Source organism: Asterias amurensis, chromosome 4, assembly GCF_032118995.1.
Source record: "Asterias amurensis chromosome 4, ASM3211899v1".
In the NCBI taxonomy this organism is placed as follows: Eukaryota; Metazoa; Echinodermata; class Asteroidea; order Forcipulatida; family Asteriidae; genus Asterias; species Asterias amurensis.
The window spans coordinates 9258018-9284846 of record NC_092651.1 but is presented as its reverse complement, the minus strand read 5'-3'; the positions used below and the strand labels follow the sequence as shown (position 1 = coordinate 9284846).

At 38.9% G+C, this 26829-nt stretch overlaps 1 protein-coding gene across 13 annotated transcripts in view; it reads right to left on the bottom strand.

Annotated features, from left to right (window-relative positions):
- Positions 1 to 26829, bottom strand: part of LOC139935655 (cGMP-dependent 3',5'-cyclic phosphodiesterase-like) — a 247108-nt gene that overhangs the window by 26040 nt on the left and 194239 nt on the right. For 7 of the 13 annotated variants that reach the window (XM_071930150.1, XM_071930148.1, XM_071930149.1 and 4 more), the window contains 8 exons: positions 23890 to 24020; positions 17030 to 17141; positions 14905 to 15928; positions 10445 to 10508; positions 8990 to 9056; positions 7961 to 8021; positions 7200 to 7334; positions 4582 to 4641 (listed from right to left, as the gene is read on the bottom strand). In XM_071930150.1, coding sequence (XP_071786251.1) covers positions 4582 to 4641; positions 7200 to 7334; positions 7961 to 8021; positions 8990 to 9056; positions 10445 to 10508; positions 14905 to 15928; positions 17030 to 17141; positions 23890 to 24020 — 1654 coding nt within the window. The remainder of the gene's footprint in view (positions 1 to 4581; positions 4642 to 7199; positions 7335 to 7960; positions 8022 to 8989; positions 9057 to 10444; positions 10509 to 14904; positions 15929 to 17029; positions 17142 to 23889; positions 24021 to 26829) is intronic. The other 6 variants (XM_071930142.1, XM_071930152.1, XM_071930146.1 and 3 more) reach the window with 6 other exon arrangements.

Below are 26829 nucleotides of genomic sequence, written 5' to 3'. Positions count from 1 at the left end.
TGATTCAGTTAAGAACACAGCTGAAGGTATTTGAAAATTATCCGACAAATTGGGTTAGTATAAAAAAGCAAGCATCAAAGAGGTACAATTTGCCGACAGCCGTAAGTTTTTCCAGAGTTCGTTGCCCAAAAAGAAATGAGCACCAATATAGATTAAATGTTTGTAAATACGTTTTACAAATGACAGTCAAAGTGAATAAATATTAAGTGCCAGTTCCAACTGGTGGATGAGCCTCCAGGAAAACCATGCCATTGCCCAATTTCATAGAGCTGCTAAGCGCAACAAATTTGCTTAGCATGAAATTTCTTCCTTGATAAAAACAGGATTACCAACCCAATTTCCACGTGATTTTTAGGATAAGCAAACAACAGCTGAATACCAGTAACAAGCAATATGCAACCAATGAAATTTCATGCTTAGCAAATTTGTGTGCTTAGCAGCTCTATGAATTTGGGCCCAGATGAAAAGTAGCCTCTTTCTCTAAAACTACTTTACTATAAAAGGAGGTTGTTTCTAACAGGGGTATATACTATCAACCAACAATTCTCCAGTGCTGTTTACAAAGTAAGTTTTTGAGGGTCATGAACTTGTAGAGTAATCACCAAAAGTATAAATGTGACCCGCTCTGTGAAAATGAGTCAGATGTAGGCAATTTCAGGAATTGAGTTATATGCATGGCTGGAAAGAACACAGCAGCAGCAGTAATTTGGTATGTGTCTAAGCTTTGGAGTGTATCGCGTTGCTGAGTTACTCCCGTTTGAAATTAGCCACTACACCATTTTTTGTGAAAAACGAATTACAAGTAAAATGATGTTTTAAACTACCATTGTGTGCAAAAGGATACAAATTAAACATAAGTATGATCACAAAATTGTTGTATTCATAGCTTTATTGCCTAAAAGTAAGTGTTCTAAAGGTTAACCATGCAACTAAAGATCTTAAAAAGAAAGAAAAAAAAAAATTAATTTAAAAAAAAAAATATTTTCCACATTAAACTGTCCATAACTTAATATTGCATTGGGCGACATGTGACTTATTTTCACAGAGTGGGTCACAAATACTCTGCCTTTAAAGCCATTGGACACTTTCGGTAAACAGTATTGTCCAGGTCCCACACTTCGTGTATCACAACTTATATATAAAATAACAAGCCTGTGAAAATTTAGGCTCAATCGATCATCGGAGTCGGGAGAAAATAACGGGAAAACCCACCCTTGTTTCCGCACGTTTCCCCGTGTCATGACATGTGTATAAAATAAATCCGTAATTCTCGATATCAAGAATTGTTTTAATGTTTTCTCAAAAAGTAAAGCATTTCATGGAATAATATTTCAAGAGAAGTCTTTCACCATTACCTTTTGTAAACCCTGTAAGTTATTTGTAAATCTGTGAACTTTTATTTTGTGTTATGTTCTGAAAGTGTATAATGGCTTCAAGCATCCTATACTTTTCCCTGACTCAGGTTATTTGAAAGCTTTTATTCTATCTATCATGAGCAAAAAAAAATTAGTTTTTGAACTATTCAGGAAACTAGTGGTATTTCCAGTAGCTAGATGAAATTGGGTCCCCAAGTTTGATCAACTTGTGACTTGTGACTTGTTAAGTAACTATTGTAGTCAGTAAAGATTATAACGCCATGGCATTATGTGATCACTTTATACTGTGAGGTCGGATGAAAATGTGAATGGCATGCAACCACCATTTGATGATTATGCACAGCTGGGCCTACTTTCATAGCTCTGCTTATCGTAAACGACAACTCGTGCTTAACTAAAGCGCATCTCACTGGTAAGCACATGCTTACATCAGGCTACATGTACTTAGCAATTTCCTTTACACAATGGGATTGAAGAATGCTGACAACCAGTACAACAATTTCTGGTAAGCAGAGCCATGAAAGTGGGGTTCGACTGCTGTCTACATGTAATTAACCCTCTTGTTACCAAATGCATTTGATTTCGGGTTGAACAAAGAAAAACTAACTAAGGTGGGACTCAGACCAAAGACCTCCCGATTAACGTGGCAGCGGACTACCAACTGAGCCATCTAGCCCCCCCCCCCCCCCCCCCCCCCCCGGCGAACAAATGTCTGCACCAACTAGCCACCACAAATCAGCCGCAAATGTTAGAATCAGCCGCAAATGTTAGCGTAAGCTGTGAGACACATGAGTACATGATATAAGTATATACAATGATTAGAGTTACATGTACATGTAGCCATGACACATGATGCAGCAGTACAGCAGGAATGGAATTACAAAGAAGCCATAAAAGTTGTCACCTCTCCGCTATGTCCAAATCTTACCCTGACCCCCGAACCCCACAAGAGAGTTCCTCCCACTCCCCATAAAATTTGTCAAAATACCAACTTATCAAAAAGGGACTTATTGCCCTAAAACAATGAAATTCACAGCCCTACAGCAATCTAGCCTTGCCCCATCCAACATAACCTCAAAGCAACTTTCATGGCCTTCCCCCAATTTCTCTTGACAGAGAGAATTTCCAACTAAAGCACATTCTGATGAAATCATCACTACTTGAACTTTGTGAAGTCAAAAAAAATAAAAAAGCGGCTTGGGCCAGAACTACTCAGTATTTCGATATGGTTGATCACTGATCACAGACCCTGTGGGATGTAAGACGGAGATAGAATACGATCACTCAATCCTAGGAGTAAATTTGGGTATTTAGGTTTATTGTCCCATGGGGGGGGGGGGGGCGTAAGCGTGGATGGGAATCCCTGTAGAGAGTGTGGCTATCGAGAACCGTTTACACTAGATCAAGAAAAAGGCGGATCAGACCCGGATCTAAGCCGTTTCTCGCAATGTTTTATACAGCTCCCCATTACTTGTAACCACGCAAGTTTTTATACCAACAACTAGTTTGAGTAATGTAATCACCAATAGTGTCCAGTGCCTTTACAAAGAGTCATCAGATTTTACCCCCCCCCCCCCCCACCACAAAACCTCCTCCCCAGATATAATAAAAAGTAAACAACAAACACCATCTCCCTTCAAGAGTAATGGAAATGTTTTGGTTGTTCACTTTTTTACGTCCCAACCCTCCATCAGTTAATTCCATTGCCTATAATACAACCATAAACCACTACGATGAACCACGAACCTCATGCAGGTTATTCATGGTACCTCCAAAACCTCACAACAATAAACAATGCATTAGTAGATCTCAATAGGTTTTAACTGAGCTTGCTTTTTTGTTCTTTATATGTAGATGATAACAAAACTACACCGCATAATCAAAAGGTCATATTTGACCGTTTACAGGACCTTGCTTATGATCATGCAGGGATGGTTTTATTAATTTTTTCATTTTTTTTTCCATACCATTAATATGACACAATTCTCACAATTCAGTTTCAGTTAATAAAAACAACACTGAGGGTTTGTTTTTGAAATGATGCAGCACATTAAATTGATGCTGAAGCCAAGGTACAACATTTCAAGTATTATAAGAGATGTTAAATTGCCTCTAGCCACCGAGCAACCTTGATAGTCTACAGTTGGTAAGACATGCTGTCGAGTTGCAAGGGTCGTGGGTTCGAATCCCACCCGAGTAACATGCCTGTGATATTTTTTTCACAGGACTCGGGAAAGTACATCGGTGTATGAATAAAACCAAAATTAATATTTCGAGTATTGTCTTCGGATTTTCACTTTAATTGATGTTTTATCGACTTTGACCTAACAGAAGGAAGATTGCCAACATAGGGATGTTAACCTGAGACCTCCAGGTTCGTAGAACCTCAAGTTCCTCACATTGATCAATTAAATTTCCTTTGTGTTCTATTCACAGTACATGTACGTCAAAACCATAGAGTTATATTTAAGAACCAGAGGGCGCACTGGCCTATATACACGGCCCAGCATGCGCACATGCAGCCATTTTGTAAGTTGACAAAACAGCATTGCACAGTGTGTTTGTGCAGCCATTTTGTAATTTGACAAAACAGCATCGCGTAGCGTACAACTCCAACGTGTACTTCATATTCAAAGGGTACACTACGGCGCGCGTGTCCCCTTGTGGTCCTGTCGTGTTTGTCAAGCAGCATCACTAGTGCGCCCTCTAGTTCTTATATATAACTTTATGATCAAACACAACAGACAGAAGTACCGATCATAAACATTCTAAGATTTGTTTTTTTCTTTTGTGAAGTTTCATTTCTGTTTCTCTTTCAAATCTCTTTCAGATGAACTTTTTATAACAAACGGAAATAAAATAAAACAAATAATGATTTTATTTGTAGAAACAAAAAATAAAATATAGGGAGCACTAGTTACTTTGACCTCTCATTGTAGGGAAAGGTCAAACAAATTTTATCACAAGAAAAAACAAACATATGAAACACAACAACAACAACAACAAAAACAACCACAACAACAACAACACCAAATCACACATACACACACAAGATTAACATAATGTTGTACCTTCCTTTAACATAAGGGAATGCAACTGCACAATACATGCCTGCGTTAAAATGTTTGGTCTGTTTTGTTTCTTGCAAAATGAATTTTTTGTTTTCTTAAATAATATGAATGGAATAAAGATGGCCGAACCATACCGTGAAACTCTGAGCACGTTGATGCATCCTGGTGTAGGATGGACAGGCAGTTGGGCTGGCCTGTTACAGAAAAGATCCGCCCATACATGAATATGCATGACATCTTCAGTACATTACTTACTTGTGTATACTCCTCAAACAAAATGAATATTCATTACAACTACTTAAAACTCATCCGTTCACTTCGTAATTATGTTTCACTGAACTGATCAAACTGCATCTCTACCTAAGTAAGTCAATGTTGTATAGAATTGTACTTTCTTTAGTGTTTTATATTTTGCTTGTACAGCGCCCTGAGCGTCATGCCTGACAGACCTGAGCGCTCTATAAAAGGCCACTATTATTATTATTTTTATTATTATTATTATTATTACACATTTCAGTATATCGTTCATGCAGATGAGCTTCGCATCTTGCTCCTACAATTGAGTATTCCTAACACAATCATCAACGTCTAAAAGATAGCAATGGAAGATCCATAGTGTAACTATGCACAAGTATGTAGTTGGGTGGGTGTTTTTCTTTCACAAAGACCCCACTGTTAAATTTGATTTCTTTATATTGCCCTCACATTAGCCTTTAATGGGTAAGATGAGGGGGGGGGGGTGTAAGTGGGACCCATTGTGTACATCAACCTGAATTACAGGTCCATTAGGCCACTATTTTGTAATAATGGCCCTGCAACTTAACAAGGCTTTCTAATAGCACCCACATCAAGTGTTTAATGGCTAAGATGGGATGGGATTGGGGGGGGGGAAGAAAAAAAGCAAACTATAAGCACTCAGCGCCTTTCACTCAGTCCGGAAAATAATGGCAGCAAATTAAAATGTCAATCCATATTGCGCTTACTGGAGTGGAAAATCAGCAACCAGGCAATGGATCATTACAGATACCCTGGGCTGTAAATGAATGATGGGACTGCATCCGCTAGTGCATCGAATGAATGATTTATTGTTGAATGAATCCATCAATAAAACTGGTTAATGATTCCAGAATGTAATGAAGCATTAAGGGTACAACCCAAGTGTGTTTAACATCCATCAATTATAGATGGACTGATTACCGAATCCACATACACATTATAGGACAATCCCCCCCCCCCTCCCGACTCGTAACACCAACTGCCGTTTTATACCCCTCCCGATGTGGTTTTGTTAGTCTTCAAGACCTTACTCTAAGTGGAAGGGCTTCTTCATTAGTCTCCGAAGACCTTTGATCGCCAAGACCTTACTCTAAGTGCAAGGGCTTCTTTGGTTGTCGCCAAGACCTTAATCTAAGTGGTAGGGCTTCTGTGAACAAAAACTAATGAAAATTGGCTGCCTGATGGCCATCACAGCTAAGAGAACTTGTGACAACTTAGTTACTCTGCTAAGCAACGTCCTATGGAATGAAGTAGCAAAACACATTAACTTAATTATAGGAAACTATACAGCGTCAAAAAGATATCAAAGCCACCACCTGATTGACCTAAGAGAACCAAGATTTGACATCTCAACAACAAGCATTCAGGAAACAGATCAGCCATGGAGGATTGGTTAATAAAAACACAGGATGTTTGGTCAACATTCTATGAAAAACAGAAGCTACATGCTATGTATGTTTGCTAATCTAAGGACAACCTAGTGTAGGACTTTGAAGAATGCCACTCACAGAGGCATGGCTGAGTGGCATGGCGTCTAGAAAACGGTCAAAGAAGATTGCACATTGAATGAACAGGCTGTTTAACAGCAATCTAGAGGTAGCTCAACTCCCTTCACAGACTACCATATCTTCACTCTAATCAGTAGTAAAGCTTCACTGAACAGATTTAACGGCTAGACTTCTCAAAATAAGAAGCAGGGACTACAAAAAAGAAGACTTTTAACCTCACCCGTGGCAAGGCTTACTATAGCACTCCTGCAAGACCAGAGAGTGCTCACAGAGCACCTGTGCTAGTTTAAGAATCGGAAGCAATAGCTGGACAAGAAGAGAGTCCAAATCTCAGCGGCAAGGCTTCCAAGCAAAGCAGCCAAGAGCCAACTTCATTAAAACAGATTTGACTAACTACCTAAAAAGTATTATGAAATGGCCTCTGACCATCCAGGTAAATATTGTGAAAGAGCTTTTTAGAATTGCTCAGTATCTGAACAGCAGTTGCTGGACACTCAATCTCAGCGGCAAGGCTTCCAAGCAAAGCCGCAGAGACCATCTTAAAAGTGATTCTCGTTAATACCTAAGAAGATCTATGGAATAGCCTCTGACCATCCAGGTAATACTGTGAAAAAAGCTTCTAAGAATTGCTCAGTATCTGAACATCTATTGCTGGACACTTAATCTCAGCAGCAAGGCATTTGAGGGACAGACTACCTTGAAACGAATTCTAGTAAATACCTACGATGTACTATGGAATGGTCTCTGACCAACCAGGTTATGTATAACTAATGTGGAAGAGCTTCTTAGATTGACTTAAAATGTCAAAGGCCTTCCAGACAACCTGAAGTTACCGCCAAGCTGAAATGTGCAAGATGAGTGAAGCGATGAGCGGCTGGGCATTTCGTTGACGGCAGAGAGGTACTGAGTGCTTCTTTGCGATGAGCAGAGGAAAGAGAATCAAAATTGGTAACAAAAGTATTCCTGACCTCCTTGGCAAGACTCACTTGAGCGGTCCTTGATGGGAAAGCACAGGATGTTCCTCGTCCGGAAGCCAGTGCTGTTGTCGACACCTCTGTAGAAGAGGGGATGAGAGTAGGCATCCTTGATGTTCAAGATTTTGCCTGTTTTGTGAAGTTGAATGAGAGAGATAAAAAAGGATAAGCATGAATTGCCAAGTTTTTGTGAAGATTTGAGATGCATATATGTCTCACTTTAGTGGTAAGGTACAAGGACGACGCCATGTATTTTGTTGATACACATTATGTGCCGAAAAGGAAGGCTGAAAGCATAGGAGTATGACCCAAGGGGGCAGGGGCTGCAACTGACCTACCAAATTTGAGCACAACAGTGGGGAAAATTCGGGCAAACAAGAAGAAGGTATAACTGGACAGAGAAAGCAACTCATACTTTTACCCTAGTATTAGAAATTGGTACTATATGTTTTTGTCTGTGTATAACTCTGGCCAAATCAACCCCTTTGCCCTAGTTAACCAAAGAGTCAGGGTTGTAATAGGCTGTTGAACAACAACAAAATACGGTGAGCTAAGAAAAGCTGGCGAGTGCAAAGCCTACCTACTTACATTTATCTGTGATTTTAAAAGCCGTAGTTTGCAATCTGGGGCATTGTTTATATGGTTTAACAACAAAAAATTATGAATTTGATCTTAATAACAACTTTGGAGGGGGGTCAGGAAAAAACTGAAGAAATCACCTTTCATACCATTGAAAAGAAGTAATTTAGACTTACCGGTTGTTGCTACATGTCCAGCAATGCCCTGAGTTATTGGTATCCGGACCTCACCCATTTCCTGTTGAGATAAAAGAAAAAGATTCATAAATACCCCAAACAGTTTTGCTATTCCTTTTGGTGGGAACATGCCACGTGGGGGTGTAAAAGACATAGCTTGAGCTATAGAAGACAAACTGGCTTTTCATACTGGGCGCGAAAGCTCGATACATCAACTTACTTTTGCGGACGAATTTGATAGCTATAAGTAACTGCGCGTAATATATTTGTACACGCTTGTATACTCAACCCGACACGCACCAAACTTAGTTTTACAAAAAAGTTTTTTGAAAATTTACCCACTTCGAATATTCATTTATGAGTTGGAATAAAAAAGAGTAGTAACTCGGTCTTAAATGACCGTTAAAAACCGAGCAGGGTCATGGCCATGCAATCCTGCCGGTTTCAAACAGCCGTTTAAAGGCAGCAGTGGACACTATTGGTAGTTACTCAAAATAATTATCAGCATAAAACCTTACTTGGTAATGGGGAGAGGTTGATAGTATAAAACATTGAGAGAAACGGCTCCCTCTGAAGTGGCGTAGTTTTCGAGAAAGAAGTAGTTTTCCACAAATTTGATTTCGAGACCTCAAGTTTAGAACTTGAAGTCTCGAAATCAAGCATCTAAAAGCACGCAACTTCTTGTGACGGGGTGTTTTTGCTTTCATAGTTATCTCGCAACTCCGACGACCAATCAAACTAAATTTTTTCACAGAATTGTTATTTTATGCATATGTTGATATACACCAAGTGAGAAGACTGGTCTTTGACAATTACCAATAGTGTCCACTGCCTTTAAGAACTTGCGCCACTCTTTTATTCCTTTACTTCAAAGCAAACAACGACACCCCATTTCAACCTCCCACGCAATCCTCCTACCCTAATGCAAGCCAAAGGATACACCCGATTGCATTAACTCTGGCTCCAGCAGTTGGAAAACAAGAAAAGTAATAGTGAAATAAAAAACAACATGATCCGAGTCATACTTACATCTAGGACGTGTCCGTCAAATACTTTTGCAACGAGTTCGTCATTCTCCACTAAGAACAGGGAACACCTAGGATAAAATGAGGTGAAATCTCAGATAAAAAATCATTTCATGAAAGTGCAAGTTTGTTTAATTTCAACAGGTGTGAAAGAGCTTCTTAGAATTGCTCAGTATCTGAACAGCAATTGCTGGACATGGAAGAAGAGAACAGGGAACACCTTAGATAATAAAGTCAAACCTCAGATATTAGAAACATCATTTCATGAAAGTGCACATCACTTTAATTTCAACAAGTGTGTGCAAACAGCTATATTAACTGGATGTGTAATTGTCCATGTGAATGATTAATTTGTTGGTTGAACACCCTAGTATTTTGGTTGACTCGTTCAGTCATAGCCGTCATTAGCAGAGTTCTTTTTACTATGTGCCAGGAGTGGCTTTCCGGCAGATATGGCACTTTATAATAGTCCATTATTATTATTGCTCCTCAAATGTTTCCAAAAAGACATTTACAATTTTTAATTTTTTAAAAGACAAGTCAACTTGAATTAATAAGTTTTTATGTTGTGTTATGACTTGATAAGTTTGATAAATTTAACAGGGTGGGCATAAATTATTTTCAACAAAAGTGCTATTTTCAAAACCTTCAAGACTTTTGGTAACATTTTCCAGCGAGTTGACAAACTATTTTTGTAGAGCAGTAGGCCTGTACATGGTATCATAAATTTTATCTATCGTTCAAAACCACACTAAGTAATATTGAATGGCCACACAGTAGGAGGGTTGACTGTCTACGGTGGTAACTCAATCATCAACGTATACAATATTGTAGACTGGCATATGGAAAGGTTTGTGGTAACACCATGTAATGACTATCTCTAATGAGTTGGGGTGGTTCTGAAAAGAACCATTTGTTGAGTTGAAACCATTGGTTCTTTTCAGAACCACCCCAACTCATTAGAGTCATTACATGGTTGCTCCGCAAACCTTTCCATATCATATGTCCACCATGCAAAGTTTCAAATCCTACTTAGACTGGCATAGTTTATCTATTATTCACAACCACAGTGGATGATATTGAATGGTCAGACAGTAGGAGGGTTGACTGTGTACTATGTAGATGCCTTCACCACATGTTATCATATTGCCGACTGGCACAGTGTTTATCGTCCAAAACCACAGTGGATGATATTGAATGGTCAGACAGTAGGAGGGTTGACTGTGTACTATGTAGATGCCTTCACCACATGTTATCATATTGCCGACTGGCACAGTTTACTTGTATCTATTATTCAAAACCACAGTTCCGTGGACGATATTGAATGGTCAGACAGTAGGAGGGAGGGTTCGCCAATGGTGGCGGTGCACAACTCGTTCCACTGGAAATTGTTGGAGATTTTTGCGCACATGGGACGCACTCGTTCTGAAGTCTGCTCTTTTTCTTGGTCATATCTTACCTCTCTGCCTGAGTCAGGTTCCTTGCCTCCATCATGATCTCCCTCAACAGTATCCGCACATCATCTACAAGTAAGAGAAGACAGGATTGCAGACATGATAGTAAATGGATCAAGGAAAAACTGTCAAATAAAAATAGCTCTTGAACAGTGGCCAGGAAAAATACAATTGGAAAATCTTTACTGCACACAAAAACAGCCTCTCAGATAAGGTTATGAGATTATAAGTAAAAAAAATAGCTTAATTGTTATAAATAGAGAACGACAGAAAAAGAGCTTTCATCCTTTGTAAGAACATGGTCTATAATAAACATGTTAAGCTCTACACTTTAGTAAATTCAACTACAACATTACGAACATAAAAACGTCCTACATAAAATGTTGACAAAATTTAAAGCGAGAGTGAGAAGAAAGAAGAAGAAAATAAGAAAAAAAAAAAAAAAAAAACCTGATACAATAAAAATGAAAATTTGCAAACAAGCATTGCTGTTGAGCCACTCATCTCTGCTTGAAATCTGACTAATTAACGTTGGAGCATGTCTGGGGACTTGAGACCCCCCCCCCCCCACACACACACAAAAAATTAAGAGAGAAAAAAAATGCAGGAAAACATGTTACAGACATGCAGAACATGTCTGCCTTATGCCCAGGAGTGAGAAGATAACGTGATTAAACTAACAGCCCTTGGAATACATCCAGAAAAGAATGTCGGCTAGCGTGAAAAGCAGCATTGACGTCAGTAGGTACAGTCGTCTCTTACACTAAATTGTTAATTGTTAGACTAGTTTTTTTTTTTCTTATGTTTTGTTCGGCCTCTGATTTATCGGTCCTTTTCATATCAATAGCAAGTGCTGCAGTAGCAAGCTCTGTCAAACAGACACCTAACATTGTGGGGAAAAAATATCAACAAGAGGATTTGCTTTTGTTTTCTTTTAAAACTGGCGAAGACAGCAAATCAGGGAAATGTGCAAAACAAAAGTTGAGCAATAGCATAAAATTAAAAAAAATTACATTTATCATTTCTCATTAATGTGGTGGAAAATTTATAAATAAAAAATTTAATCCCCTGGCTGCCGCTTCCCAGGTTGTATCATAATTTGGGTGTGATCCCTGGCTACACGGCAGTTAACGGTTGTTTGGCTTCTGACTGGCACCCCGAACAAAGATATTGACAAAATAGGGATACCGCCAATATAGGGCTAGATAGCTCAGTTGGTAAAGCGCCGGCATGTTAATCCGGAGGTCATGGGTTCGAATCCCACTCTTGTCAATTCTTTGTTCAAACCCAAAATTCATTCAAAATTTACCCAGTCAGTTTCTCTTGTGATATATATTGATAAATAAAAAAATTAAAAATTAAATTTCACAAAACAAAAGAATAACATCAATGTTTAAAAAACCTAATAAATTATAATTTTTATCGAAAACAAGATATGTTTTGTTTTCTTTTTCTGAGGAACTTTCTTAAGTTCTTCTTCCTCTCAAAATACAGACACAAAAGAACTTGGACACTTAGTCCGAGATTGATGATGCTTTTTCAATGATTTACATCTGACCCGTTTATTTGACGCGAAAGCAGAACAATGAAATTCATTCTCAAAACTTAGTTCTTTTTATCAAATTATTTAAAGGTGGGATTCCAAAATCACTAATTCTGAAACATCCTTGATGCAAAGTTTTAAAATGTGACATCAGAACTCGAGCAATCCGGGCAGGTAAAAAATCACAAACTCTACCATCTTTTTTCATTCACATGATTTTCATCCAAAGGCATAAAATTCCAACCGTACGAAAAAACATTAAAAGCCCTTCATTCCATTCATTCCCCAAAATTATCAAATTCCAGTCAAATGTTCAGCGAAAAAGGGCTTTGTCAGCGATCCCACACTATACATCTACACTCTTTTTACTGACATAAAGTTCACTTATTATCTTCACCCACTGTCGACTTAGCCGGGGGGATTAAATGTGTTCAGTTACACTTGGGAAGCCTCCGTGCGTACGCAAGCATTCGTAAGATCTGTGACAATCAGCATTAGACACGAATGGCATATTCTTTAAAACATGCACTTTTTTTTTTTAGCTCACTCTATCATTTTTCTTCTTCATATGATTCCCACGCATTATTAGTTGGGGATTTTTTTTTTTCCATGATGCCCTAGGGATCCATGTGTGGCTGGAACATAATTCTGCCTTTGATCGAGAGCTTCGCACCGACATTTGTATTTTTCAGCATGTCTTCGATTGCCCTTTTTCTTCACGCTTTCGTTTTTTTCAAATGGTGCTTCTGACTGAACTTTTAAGGGAACTACAGGGTTAGCCTTTAACAATAGTAGTGACTGGCCAGTCGGACAGGATAGCTTGCCACTTCACTAGTCCGCTAGCTTTTGTGCAAACGGTTATGTGGCTTCTAACATGCCGCCCTGGAAAAAAGACATTGACAACTGGGGAGACCGCCAACATAGGGCTGGATCCTCAGTTGGTAGAGTGACAGTAGGTTAATCTGGAGGTCTGTGATTCAAGTCCTGTACCAGTCAAGTTTCAAACCCAAGCTTTTTCAATTGTCAATATGTGACCCACTCTGTGAAAATGAGTCACATGTCACCCAATGCAATGGAGCAAATTCAAACTTGTACTCATATTAACTGACACTTGGCCAGCCGACCACTGTTAAAAAGAAAATGTTGAATAAAACATAACTGACGACAGAGGAAAAGGTATTAGCAGAATTGATAAGGACCTCTTGACAAACCCAGAATAATTCATAACCATGTTACGACGAAAACAGACCAAACACGCCATAGAAAATAAATTATGAATAACATCTTCCACTTTGTCTGACACAAAGCACACTGAACTACTTTTGACGACTCTCTCCCACACAAGCAATATTTCTCTCAAGTGTATAAAAAAAAAAAAAAAGCAATTGTGATTAACTTATAGGCCAGCAAGCGATCAATTTCCTGACAAAATAACTTGTTTGACATTCATTTCCAGACGCAGTCTCCCTCGTTGCCTTTTCTCTTTGCGAGTTTGACAACAACACAAGTTTTTGACCAGCACATGTTTAATCATCCTAAAGGCATCTACTGGACATAATGCACTCTTTCTGTTCACACTTTCTCTATTTCCCCCCTAGCGAATACAAACATCCGTTGCCTCAGATAATAAGAAAACCTGAGTACAGCTGTCCTGCGCCAAAAATAAGCCCCTGATTTTTCTGGCCAACTGTACTGTTACACTCTTCTTTAGCCTGGAGGGGTGGGGGTGGTAATGGGGGCAGGGACAGAACAAACGGAAGGGATTTGGACTGACCAAGAAAAAAAAAAACAGAGTAGTTGTCTCCCGAATGGTTGGAGGGCTTGAAGCTTTCCTTAATGGACGCACAACAGAGAACATTGTCATGTTTATTGCAGACAAGAACACAGAAATATGGTTTTTAAAATGTGGGATAAATTTCAAAAGTATGGGTTTGTTTTATTTTAAGACAGTGTTAATGTCCATTTCTTGAGAGGTCATCTTGAAAAAGAGACGGACAGAAATACCATTAAGGCTCTCAAAGATTGGATGACAAATGCTACGTATTGGATTATAAATCAAAAATGGAAACATAAATTGTGCACTCCAACGGGTCCCAGCATTCAAATATGCAAGAACCTTGCACTGTCCACTGTCTTTCACCTTACAGCAAAATAAGAACTGAATATGCCTAAATTTATTGATGTCCCAAAATGAGTGGATCACGCCTGAATTTGAACATACAACTACAGTCAATGCAGAAAGTACAATCTTTCGTAGTGACAATGTTTAAAAACATTGTCACTACTAATATAAAAAACTTGAACGTCGATCATTAATTACTCATTAATGGGAAAACAAGGAAATAAATGTTGTTGACAGTTAACAATGATTTGAACAAAATAAATATTGGTTCATTAAATAAGCTGAAAACTGGGGTTAGTAGAAAAAACATAAGCTTTTAAATCATCGCTGCCAATAAAAAAAATTAAAAATCTGACTGTTAGTAATTTCCTAATGGAAACAATTATAAATGGAATGCACTGAGTAGTAGACATTAAATGATTGAAATAAAAAAATAGAGCTGATCAACTGATCAACTGATCAACAAAGTTAATAAATCAAAATATTGGACCAACCTTCCAACCAACACTTGAAGTATCAACAATCAACTAGATTTCTCAACACTGGAACATAAAACCTAAAACAAATTTTCAAACCAACACTCAAAAGTCAACTATATTTCTCTGAAATAGAACCTTCAAAATGGATTAGCAAATCAACAATCAACAAGAATATCAACAAACATCCTGAGCATGTAATCATTAAGGAGTCAACTTCAAGCAGTCCATCAACAAATGTTGGAATCAACCAAAAGCTGAGAAACACAACAGCCAACCATAAACTTGAACTCCAACATCAACTAGAAGAGAAACCATACATACAAGTCTCCTGAAGTGGAGCAGATGGTGGTTGGTCAATGCAGTGGACGCTCAGTGTACCCGGTGACCAATCCAACTCCAACACACTGCTGAAACATCTCGGTAACCCTGCACCTGATTGGCTGTCCACTGGGAGGACCGTCTGCCAATCAGCATGAGGGTGAGATGATGAAGCGCTACACCCTGTTACTGATTCACGACGGAGAGCAGACGGTGGGTGTTCAATGGAATCTGTGCTTCCATGAGGCTGTTCCATTGGCTCGTTACTGAAATGAACATGCTGGACCTCCTCGTTTGAGTGTATAGTATTCACATCTGAGAGCGAATCAGAGTTGTCGTCGGATGTGGAAGGGTCTTCTTGGTCGATTCTTTCCAAAGAGGCACGTATCAGACGAGTATCAGCGTGATCGTTTGCAGCTCGGAACGCGGTCTCCTGGGTTTCGCCGACGTGGTCCTGCCAGACATCAAAGGCATCGTGATAGTCAAGGCTGGCCCCGGAGGAGCTCTGATTGGCAGTGGGGTCAAGAGTCGGTGACCCCTGACTGACGTCCTCAGATGATGGGGTGTAACCGGAGTGTCCTAGCTGCTCAAGAGCCTGGAGTGTGTCCTTCTCAAGATCAGCCAGGGCCTCGGATGAAGTGGTTTTGCTCGGTGTCACCTCTTGCCAGAACTTAAGGGACTGTCGCTTGGCTCTCCTCTTCTGCTTATCCTCAGCTGTAGACGTCACCGGGTAGGGAGAAGGGCGTGCCTGCCCAGATAACCTCCCTTTACTACGGTTGTGTATCGCATCCCGATACCTATTGATCGGTGATGGGGAGGCACTGTCAACATCCGTTTCCTTAATAAGCAAGGTGTTAGTAATGTCAATCCCCATATCAAGATACTCAGAAAGATTAGGTACTGGGGAACACACATCTAGACTACTATCAAAGGAGCTGAGAATGGGTGGGGATTCAGACCATGCAATCACATCCTCATGCAACCTACCTAGATGTGTGAACAGGTTCTTCGCTACCTGCAGCATCGACTGCAAAACAAAAAGAGAAACACACCAGAAAAGATGTTATATTACCGATACAGTGCGCTACACTTGAGTTCTGGTAATGTTTGAGTTTGGGTCGGGTTGGTGTCCTTGCCATGTCAATTGTGTCCTTGAGAATGACGCTTAACCAAAGTTGTTTAATTCCTGTGGGTCGGACATACGTGTTAAGGGGGCAAGTCCTGTGTGTGGTGGAACTTGATTAAAACGGTAAAGAATACGTCGAGAATGTGTATAAAAATTATTCACCCACTCTTCTTAACTGATTCGTCACCTTGTGAAAACCCTAATGAATTACGCGCGGCCGTTTCTAGCCACTGAAAGCCTGTGAGAATGCAATTATCACCACGATTAACATCATGCTAAATTAGATTCATTGTGGAAGTCCAAAAGGCCGCTAACTTCAACAAATATCAATTTTCCCTTTACAAGGTTCCAATCCATCTCCCAATTCAAAATCCTTCAGGTCTAGAAGGAGACAAGATGTAACAAAAACCTTTTAATCTCCCAACAAGGTTCTTTAACAAAAGCAATTAGTTGGCAACGTCCCTCTTTATCCGGCTCGTTTTGAGGCACCTTTTTAATTAACCTTAGTGCATGACTTAAGGAAACCTTTTTCCTCCCAATCGCAGGGAGGGACGAAAAAACGTCTTGTTGCTGTTGAGGAAATTGGCCTTATGAGGTAAAATGAGCATCGCCAGTGGACACTAATGTAGTTTTAATTCAATTAACTTGAAGGACAGGCATTTTTATTTTATTTTTGGAGTCTCTGATTGGGGCAATCTGGTTTTATTTGTGATGTGATCAAGCAAAATGTGTCGTTTGTCCACCCACTATGTCATTCAATTATTTTAGAAATCGTAGAGAGAGTATAACCTATGCTTTACTGCTGTTCAAATGCTCTTCAGGGGCCGCTAAAGAACTCTGATGGGAACAGCTTCGCGCTGTAAACCTACTGCGACCTCGCTGCAAAATGCTACACAAATGTCGTGAAATACAATTACACCAAAGCCAGTCATGGTAACTTTCCGCAGGGCAGTGGTATGTAGAAAAAGTCCAATGGAAATGGCTTAAGCTAAGCAAACCTACCTGTGTTTCCTGTTTCAGTTGTCTCTCTTTCTGCAATGCTATGACGCTTGTTAGCACCGGCACAGTGTAGCGGAAACAGTGCCTCACCACATCCTCGTCCCCCTGTGTGAATCTATAACAAAAGTTTAGGCAAATTAACCACAAGGTTGTGGGTTCGAATCCTACCAAACTAACCACTGACTTCACAATGAGTAGTTCCATACTCCTTTTATTGTATCGTTTTTTTTAATTTTGCCCATCAGTATCTCGGTGACAAAAACCAAATGCTGACCTTACCCTTAAGTTGTTCTTATTGGGCCGAACGCCTCTCATCACTATAGGGCCCACTTTTGCAAAGCTGCTTAATGCTTAAGCAGACAATATTGTTCAACAACTTTCTTCTAAGCAACAAATAAGCCAGATACATGACCATAAAAACTTACTTGGTACCGAGCACTGGAGAGCTATTGATATTATAAAAAATTGCTAGAAATAACCCACTTTGAAGTAACATAGTTTTAGAGAAATAGGTTAATTTAAAAAACAAATTGAATCTGAGAAAAGCTTTTAGGCATGAAGCCTTTTGCAGGCATAACAAAATAAAAGCACACAATTCTATGCAGCAAGGGTGTTTTTTATTTCCTTTCATCTTGCAACTTCGATAAAAAAAATTCAGTCAAAATTGTTCACAGGTTTGTTATTTTATTCATGTTGGGAAACACCGAGTGACGATACTGGTCTGTAACAAATTTACAATTTACCATTGGGGCGACATGCCACCTAGCTTTATTGCTGCATCACAACCACAACAAAAAAACATGAACAAAAACTACATCTCGTAAAGGAGGATAGTAATAAATGGTCACTCTGCCAGACACGTTTATTATTCACGTTAAAACCTCAATGTATGTTGCATCTAAATTGGGGGTGATAAAATACCAATCGGCGCTAGCAAGGGGGCTAAATGCAGCTGGAATTACGTTAACCTAGAAACCTCACCTAGTGTATTACTAGTGAAAACACTCGTCGAGTTCAGAATAACAGAGGGGGAGGGTAGATTTGACTGATTTAATGACTCAGCTCAAATGTGATTTATGTTTGGCTTTATGCTGCTGATTAGCCTACAACAGCAAGCACAAATCAGACAATAACGTGATTGGAGAGCAGCACGCTCCCAAGGAACAGTAATTGAGTTTACTTTTGTTACCCCTGATCCGCATGATTTGTTCTTGTTTTTTTATCCCTTCTGGTTGTCTTTCCCATGGTTTCGTTCTCCTCCTGCATGCTCTGCCCTTTTGCTGCCCTCTTATTTTTTTATATTTTTATTTTATTTTTTATTATTCAGTTAACCTAATTATTTTATTTTACTTAATGATGGATGTAATTTTGTACTTAATTTCCTTATTTCTTGCATTTTTGTATACCTGTTTTTCCGCTATTGTTGTTTTCCGTTATATGGGCATATCGTTAATAAAGTGCAAGATTTTATTTCTGCTTATTGAGGTGTGTGCCAAGCTTGTGACACGCTCCATGGCTCTACTGTAAACGTCGTCACATTGCTACCCTGTTAGTTAAGTCAACACATCAAACACGCATGCATTTGCTGCAAGTGCAAAGTTTCCGCTACTTCCGCCTGCAAAATTGGCACACGTTTTATTGTTCAGGGGTGCTTTTGTTTTAATTACAGAAACTGATAACTCCGACAAGACCGGGTCCAAACTTCATAGAGCTGCTCAAGCATACAATTCTGCTTAACTTTTTATCTGCTCAGCACAACTAAGCGGGATACCAGTATACAATTGTTGCACGCTGTGACGGGGTCCATGGCGTTTTGTACACCTGAGGGGGAAAATGGGCCCCGAAGTCTCTACAAGACATGTGTGAAAGGCAAGTCCAGAGGTTTATTTACCCCCCCCCCCCCCCCAAAAAAAGCAACATAAAACCTCAACCCCAGGTTCTGAGGGCTACAATGTATATTTGTAATCATAGTGGACTCAATATAATGAAGTTGACATTGGAATTAATGTCACAAACACTTAATAGAAGTATTTAGAGTCAGGAGTACATCATGCTGAGCAGGCATACATGAACTGTTTGTCTCTATTGTAGTGTACGTCCAACCTTAATAATATAAATAATAATTCTTAATAGCACTTTATCACATCCCTAAAGGACGTATCAAAATGCCCAGTTTTGTCATGCAAGATATGTAGAGTTACGTTTTTGAAGTATGAGACCCATTCCTTTTAAAGCCATTATAAACTTTCAGTGAACAGTATTGTCCAAGTCCCACACTTCGTGTATCACAACTTATATATAAAATAACAATCCTGTGGAAATTTAGGCTCAATCGGACATCGGAGTCGGGAGAAAATAACGGGAAAACCCACCTTTGTTTCCGCACGTTTCGCCGTGTCATGACATGTGTTTACTATAATCCGTAATTCTCGTTGTCGAGAACTGATAATTGTTTTAATGTTTTCTCAAAAAGTAAAGCATTTCATGGAATAATATTTCAAGAGAAGTCTTTTACCATTACCTTCTGTAAACCCTGTAAATTATTTGTAAATCTGTGAACTTTTTTTTTTCTGTACCGAAAGTGTATAATGGCAAGCACGGCAATCTAGTGGTTATTACAAGGTGCTGTGGCTTTGACTGTGTCTTCTGTTGATTGTACAATCCTCTCACAGTGGGTTTTTGATTATCCTCCCCTGTGTGTTGTGTGTGTGTGTGCCTACACTTGGCATTTCAAAACAACTCTTTTCTGCAATTTCCCCCCTCCCCCCTTGCTGTATATATGCCCTACACTCCAGCGTGTTGACTTGGCTCAGCGGACTCAAGGCCTCGGCAGTCATGTCTGAGTGCAAATCGGTCACGTAGAACGGCCGAGACATGACCAATGTGTTGACTTTGGTGGAGTGGCTTAGAATACACCATTTGATTGTAACGTAATGCGCAGAGGAGTCTTCTACTCTTAGCTACAACGCTCTGACAATGCGTCACAGATGGAAAACATCATGAAAGATTAGACTAGGTGTTTATTCCACCCCCCTCAGATTGTCAAATCGTTTGCAACAATTTGAAGCAGGGACTGCATTGCCTACAAAACTATTTTACCAGTGGAAGTACATGACCACACAGGCCAAAATTCATGCCACTGCTTAAGCATAGACCTTTCCTTGTAAAAGCATGTGCAGACTGGTACCAAGTATTTTTCCGCAAGGCTAAAGACAGAAACTGGTCTTAGAGACCCAATGACTTCATTGGATACAATGATTCTATTGGAGACCTCAAAGTCTAAATCCGAGGTCTCGAAATCAAATTTGTTGAAAACTACTGTTTTCTCGAAAACAACGTTACTTCAGAGGGAGCCGTTTCTCACAATGTTTTATACTATCAACAGCTCCCCATTAATCATGACAATAGGTTTAAAGATAATAATTATTTAAAGGCAGTGGACACTATTGGTAATAACTCAAAATAATTATTGGCATAAAACCTTACTTGGTAACGAGTAATGGGGAGAGAATGAAGGTATAAAACATTGTGAGAAACAGCTCCCTCTGAAGTGACCTAGTTTTGGAGAAAGGCGTAATTTTCCACGAATTTGATTTCAAGACCTCAAGTTTAGAACTTGAGGTCTCGAAATCAACCATCTAAACGCACACAACTTTGTTTCATAGTTAACTTGCCCCTCCGACGACCGATCAAGCTCAAATTTTCACAGGTTTGTTATTTTGTGCTTATGTTGAGATACACCATGTGAGAAGACTGATCTTTGACAATTACCAATAGTGTACACTGTCTTTAAGTAATTCCTAATAGTGTCCACTGGCGTTAAATCCAGATGACCTAACCCAACAACCACATTGCTATGAATCCAGTGCCATGCTGCTCCTCCATGAACCTAAGTATCAAAACACTCCCGAGGTGACGCGTCTTTTTCTTAAGCTGGGCAACATTTGTCTTTGTACCACCAAATTCAAAACTTATCTTACGTCACAGTTTTTCAAAGACTATTTTAGTTTTAGTTGTGTCTGTTTTCTTTCATTTGTTTTTTTTGTTTACTGTGTCTTGAACACCCAGCAGGGTGGATATGTGTGCATTACATATCTTTCATAAAATTATTATTATTACTGTTAAAATATAAACAAGTGAACAAGACCTGTATACACAATGTTTTGTCTTTCAGCCCCTGACCCCCTGCATCCATGTTCTTACAAACAAGCAACTCAATTCTCTCTCAAAAACAAAAATAGATGTGTTTCGTCCGTTTGTTTTCCTAATCTTTCCGCTTGGCTGAAACAAGCAGATGAAGGGCCGGAACGCTGCAGACGACGCAAGCCAATCAGCCAGAAAATTGGCATTTGATTGGATTAGATCCTGGCTGAAATTAATTTCACTTCGTTGCTCAGACCATTTTTTGTACCCCCCTGTTTCCTTGTTAATCATCTCTTCATATAGATAGATAGACAAAATTATTAGACAAAACTACCAGCTCTTATTCATTGATTAATTTAGAACCAATTTTAGGTTACTCTCAAGAAGAGGGGATCGGAGTAAATTAGATTTTACGGGGGGCTTTGTCAAGGTAACTGAATACCTGCTGGGAAAAAATAACCACACACACCGAAATCAATACAATTAAAACAGCGCTGTATAGTCAGTTCGTATAAGTACATTTAGAATTCTCTACTGAAACAAACATGAGGTCATGGACATTTGGACGTAAACAAAAAAAACCAAGATGGTTCACAATTTTGTGGATGATCGCCACTTATTATTATTGCAAAAGATATTTCATGGCCTGACATTTTGACCCTAGCAGAGTCTTTCTCGAAGGGTAGAGAGAAAGAAGTTTGCAAAACTTCAGGCATTAACTATCTTTTGCATTTATACCATAGGTCCATTTGGTTACAAGTAAGCATTTTGCAACAGCTAATTACGATAAGAGTAACTATAAATATAAATTGAATAGTAAATCTGCGGTACAACCATGCGTAAAATCTCTTTGGAAAGAGTGGTGGCTCTGAAAAGAGCCCGTTTGGTCTTGACGTTTCGTACAGTATACTCTGTTCGTCTTCAGGAGAATGTAGGAAATTTTCTCAGTAATTATTTGTACGCTTTTTTATAGAGGGAAAAATGACTTTAGTCAGGTCCCTTTAAAGGCAGTGGACACTATTGGTAATTACTCAAAATAATGATTAGTACAAAACCTTACTTTGTAACAAGTAATGGGGAGAGGTTTATAGTATAAAATACTGTGAGAAACTACTCCCTCTGAAGTGATGTGGTTTTCGAGAAATAAGTAATTTTTCCATGAATTTGATTTCGAACCCTCAGATTTAGAATTTTAGGTCTCGAAATCAAGCATCTGAAAGCGCACAACACCGTATGACAAGGGTGTATTTTCTTTCACTATTATCTCCCAACTTTTATAACCGATTGAGCTCAAGTTTTCACAGGTTTGTTATTTTATGCATATGTTGAGATACACCAAGTGAGAAGACTGGTCTTTGACAATTACCAATAGTGTCCACTGTCTTTAAAGGATGCAGGATTAAAAACCAGTAACAGTGACTGGATAAAAAAGATAACCCATACGTGGATTAATATAAAAAAAACTCTACCGCTGGTGTCAGAAACCAACATCCTATATTTCCAATAGAGGTTTGCACAGGCGGGTGTAATGTTTATGTTTGGAGGGCTGGTGGCAAACTGAGTATTTTCCAAAAGTTGACAACCAAACATTAACCACATAACTCGAATGGAATCAGAAATTCCCAGGGGTGATCGATCTCACCACACCATTTTTTACACTCCCAGCACGAGCTGCTCGCTCATGACACCTGTTATTAGTTAATTAAAATGTTCCAATATATTGCACCTTTTAATTAGTCCTGTGGCCAGTCCAGTCTATGCGAGTGCTCAAGTACGGTAGCCAATGAAATAGGCATTATGTCAAAGAGCAACTAGTCCCCTCTAATTTGTCTGTAACCTTGTGGTAGGCCTAACTTTATGTAGTTTAGGGTACTTTTAGTGCACAAACAGGATGTTTTGGGGTGAATCTTATCAAAAAACTTGCATGTGACAAACGCATACTAAGCGTTCTACAAGTGCCATAAGAAGCACCTGGAAGTTTTTAAAAAATATTCCCGTAAAGAAGTCACTTTAGGGAGCCAATCAGTGTGTTTTTTTCAGCACATTCCTATAAGGGGTTGATAAGGAGAGGTATCAATCAATATTTAAGTTTTTGCTTACTTTGTCATTGTCGTTTTCTCCAGTAATTTGTTTGTATGTATGTTTGTCTGTTTGTCTGTCTGCTGTTTCGTCTTTGTATTGTCCTAGCATGTACCTTTAGTTTATGTATTTTATTATGTAAAGGCAAGCTGCTACAAGCTACCTGGCTTATTTTGGGCCTTGCCTCCACGCGCTTCCCGCCAGTTTATTCTTTTTCTGTCTTTTTTACAATGTAGTTCTATAATATTGTGGAAATGTTTTGTGGAAATAAATGTCAATTTAATTGAACTGAATATGGCGAACGGCCGTAATAGCAAGAGCCACTGGAGCTAAACTTTACTGGCAGATGACGTGCGATCCCTCTGATGGTATCACTGTTGAAAAAAAAACTTCCTTAACAGTTGCTTCTGCCTGTCCAATATAAATTCAACAAAGAGCAACGCCCAGGCCCGACACTTTACAGAGACAATTGCCTCCATGTCCCTGGCCATTGCCCTTGACCATTGCCTTGGTGCCCCTAGTCCCATTTACAGTTCCCTCATTGAGGTGCAGAAGAAAAAAAAATGCTGTTACAAGATCATTATATCAGGCTATGAATATCGTTTAATATTTCTGATCCAAATCTTTGAGGGAGTTTTTACCTTGGTGCTCCGACTTTGTTGATACAACACGCCACTGCGACGACCTTTGACCTGGCTTGGTTGATGACGGGCACACAGAGCAGCGAGTGGATCTTCAGAGTCATTTTGGCCTCTAGTTCCGTTTTGCTAGTCTGTACACAATCACAGAAAAAAAGATAATTATTATTGAAAGTGTCAAAACAAAACTGAAAAAAGTTGGCACAAGGCAAAAACAATCTTGACAGTTGCGTTATTCCATATGTAAGAAAACAACCCGTTTAATGACACTGGACACGTTCTGTAATTGTCAAAGACCAGTATTCTCACTTGGTACATCCCAACATTTACATAAAATAACAAACCTGTGAAAAGGGCTTCAGGCCTGAAGTCTTTTAATATTTGAGTGAGAAATTACCTCTAAAAAAATATGTAACTTCAGAGAGGGAGCCGTTTCTCACAATGTTTTACACTATCAACAGCTCTCCATTGCTTGCGAAGTAAGTTTTTATGCGAACAATTATTTTGAGTAATTACCAATAGAGTTAGGAGTAAAAACCAGTAATAGTGAATGGATACACGAGGAACCCAGACTTGGGTAAATAAAGCTCTACCGCTGGTGTCAGAAAGCTTGACCCTGTATTTAAAATAAAGGTTTTAACAGGCAGGCGCTTATGTTTTGAGGGCTAGCCAGTGGCCAAATGAGTAATGTCCCAAAGTTGACAACTAAAGATAAACCAGGAAACTCAAATGGAATCTTGAGTACCATATTCATAGATATGTGGGCTACATAAGACTATATATTAATATATTGACATATTATTATAAAAAATAAAAAAAAACATCTTTCTGTACTCTTCTTCAGTAACTCTTACTGTTCATCTTGAATACAACAAATGATAAAAAATGCTAACTACATTGCGAAGAATACATTGCGAGGGATAGAAATGAAAGACTACACCCCTCTTCTTTTTTTGATGACTCAACAGTTAAAAATAATATCCAGCAACCAAATGAAAAAAACGCCTAGTCATCATACCAAATATGTAGGTTACGACATGCGCTGACGGCTTAAGGGTGGGATAAATACAGCAGAATTTTATTATCGTGCCACAATGTTTTTTTTTTAAATGTCCGCGGTGATCGCAACTGAGTTCTAAACACAACAATAGATTTTGCACTCTATAATACAGAGCGATTCTTTGAAGACGTGAAATAAGAACTGGATGATAATGGTTGGGAGGCCCATTTGATATATAGCTTGGGTATATTTCGAAATTGGAAAAGGGCCTCGTGCTCCTGAAAATTCTTGCCCTGGATTATTAGGTTATAGGAACATTCATGGACTGTTTATAGAGGACACTCACAAGATTAAGTCATGAGGTGGAAAAGTGAACCATTGGGTTGGAGAAGTCTGCAGCCCAAGAATAGTTTAAAGAATAATACAGAGACTGAGTTTGAACAGGCCTGGAACGTCATCTTTGAAATGGGCAAGGCCAGTTTCACTTGGCAAAAGGGCACTTTAATTGGGAAAAACTTCAAAGTCTATTGGAAAATGTTGAAGGGGCATCAAGACCAAAACCAGGCCTTAAATTCATAGAGCTGTTGGAGCACAACAAGTAGCTTAGCACAAACAAATTATGCTTACCAGAATAACGTTACAAGCCAAAACACTATGGCCAAGTTTCATAAAGCCTGTAAGCACGAAAATTTGCTTAGCATGAAATTTTAATTTGTTACATATTACTTGTTACTGGTATTCAGCTGTTGTTTGCTTATCCTAAAAATCACATGGAAACTTGGATGGTAAGCCTGTTTTTCTTAAGGAAGGAATTTCATGCTTAAAGCAAATTTTCGTGCTTATACATGCTTTATGAAATTGGGCCCATGTCACATGTACAATTTTTGACTAGTACGACTATCTTGCTCCTTTTTGCTAAGCAGAAAATTGTTAAGCAATATCTCTACGTGTAGCTTACTTCTTCTGTATTCTTCACGCACAGCGAAAAACAAAATATGTAAACGTAATTACATTGCTAGGAAATGACAAATCTACCCCCATCATCCCACAAGGATATTCAAACCTTCTCCCCAAATGTCAGATACAAATCTAACTCTCGATCCCAAAATCAAAACACAAATCCACGACCAAATCCCAATACTTTTAAAATTTAAAAGAAAACAAGCAGAAACTCTGTATACAACACGCCCCCTACCCAACTCAAGTCGAACATAAGTACGACTATATCATTACAAACTCTAATACCGCAGTCTCAAATTTCTTGCAGGAAAAAAAAAAAGGGGGGCACAATTGACAAGAAAAAGTCACTCCCTCTTCATATCATGTTAAGGGTACTTCTTAAAAAGGTCAAAAATGCTTCCTATAAAGAATTGCAGTTCTTTGTTCAAGATAAATTAGCAATCATTGTTGGCACACAGGGTAGACAACTTGATCTTGACGTTTAAAGCATTCCCCCACCCCCTCAGATAAATAAAGAACAATAAAGTGAAGTTGGGAAACAGAAATTGTAAACTCAAAATAAAAGCAAAAAAAGGTCAGGTAAGGATATCAACTTGCAAATGAAGTTATCAACGCTCCGTTAAAAGACAGGAACAAGCATGGCCTGACTGAAAGCAAATTGACAAACTGATCACATATAAAAATGCCAATTGCTAAGGGCGCAGTAAAGTGTCACTACCTACAAAGTAATGAAAACCGCTTTCAACGTTCACATCTACTAAATATGTACAATAGAATCAAGATTTGAATCTTGAGTTTTTGAAATATCAGGTTCGTTGCTGCCCTTGATCTTGGCCTTGGTGCCCCTTCCAAAAATTTTCATTGACTTTAAGATTTACCAATGGAGGTGCCCCTTTGCCAAATGAAATGAAAATGGCCCAGCCCTTTTTAACATGAAAATCCAGGCATGAAATATGCGCTAACACCCAGTCATCTATGCCATG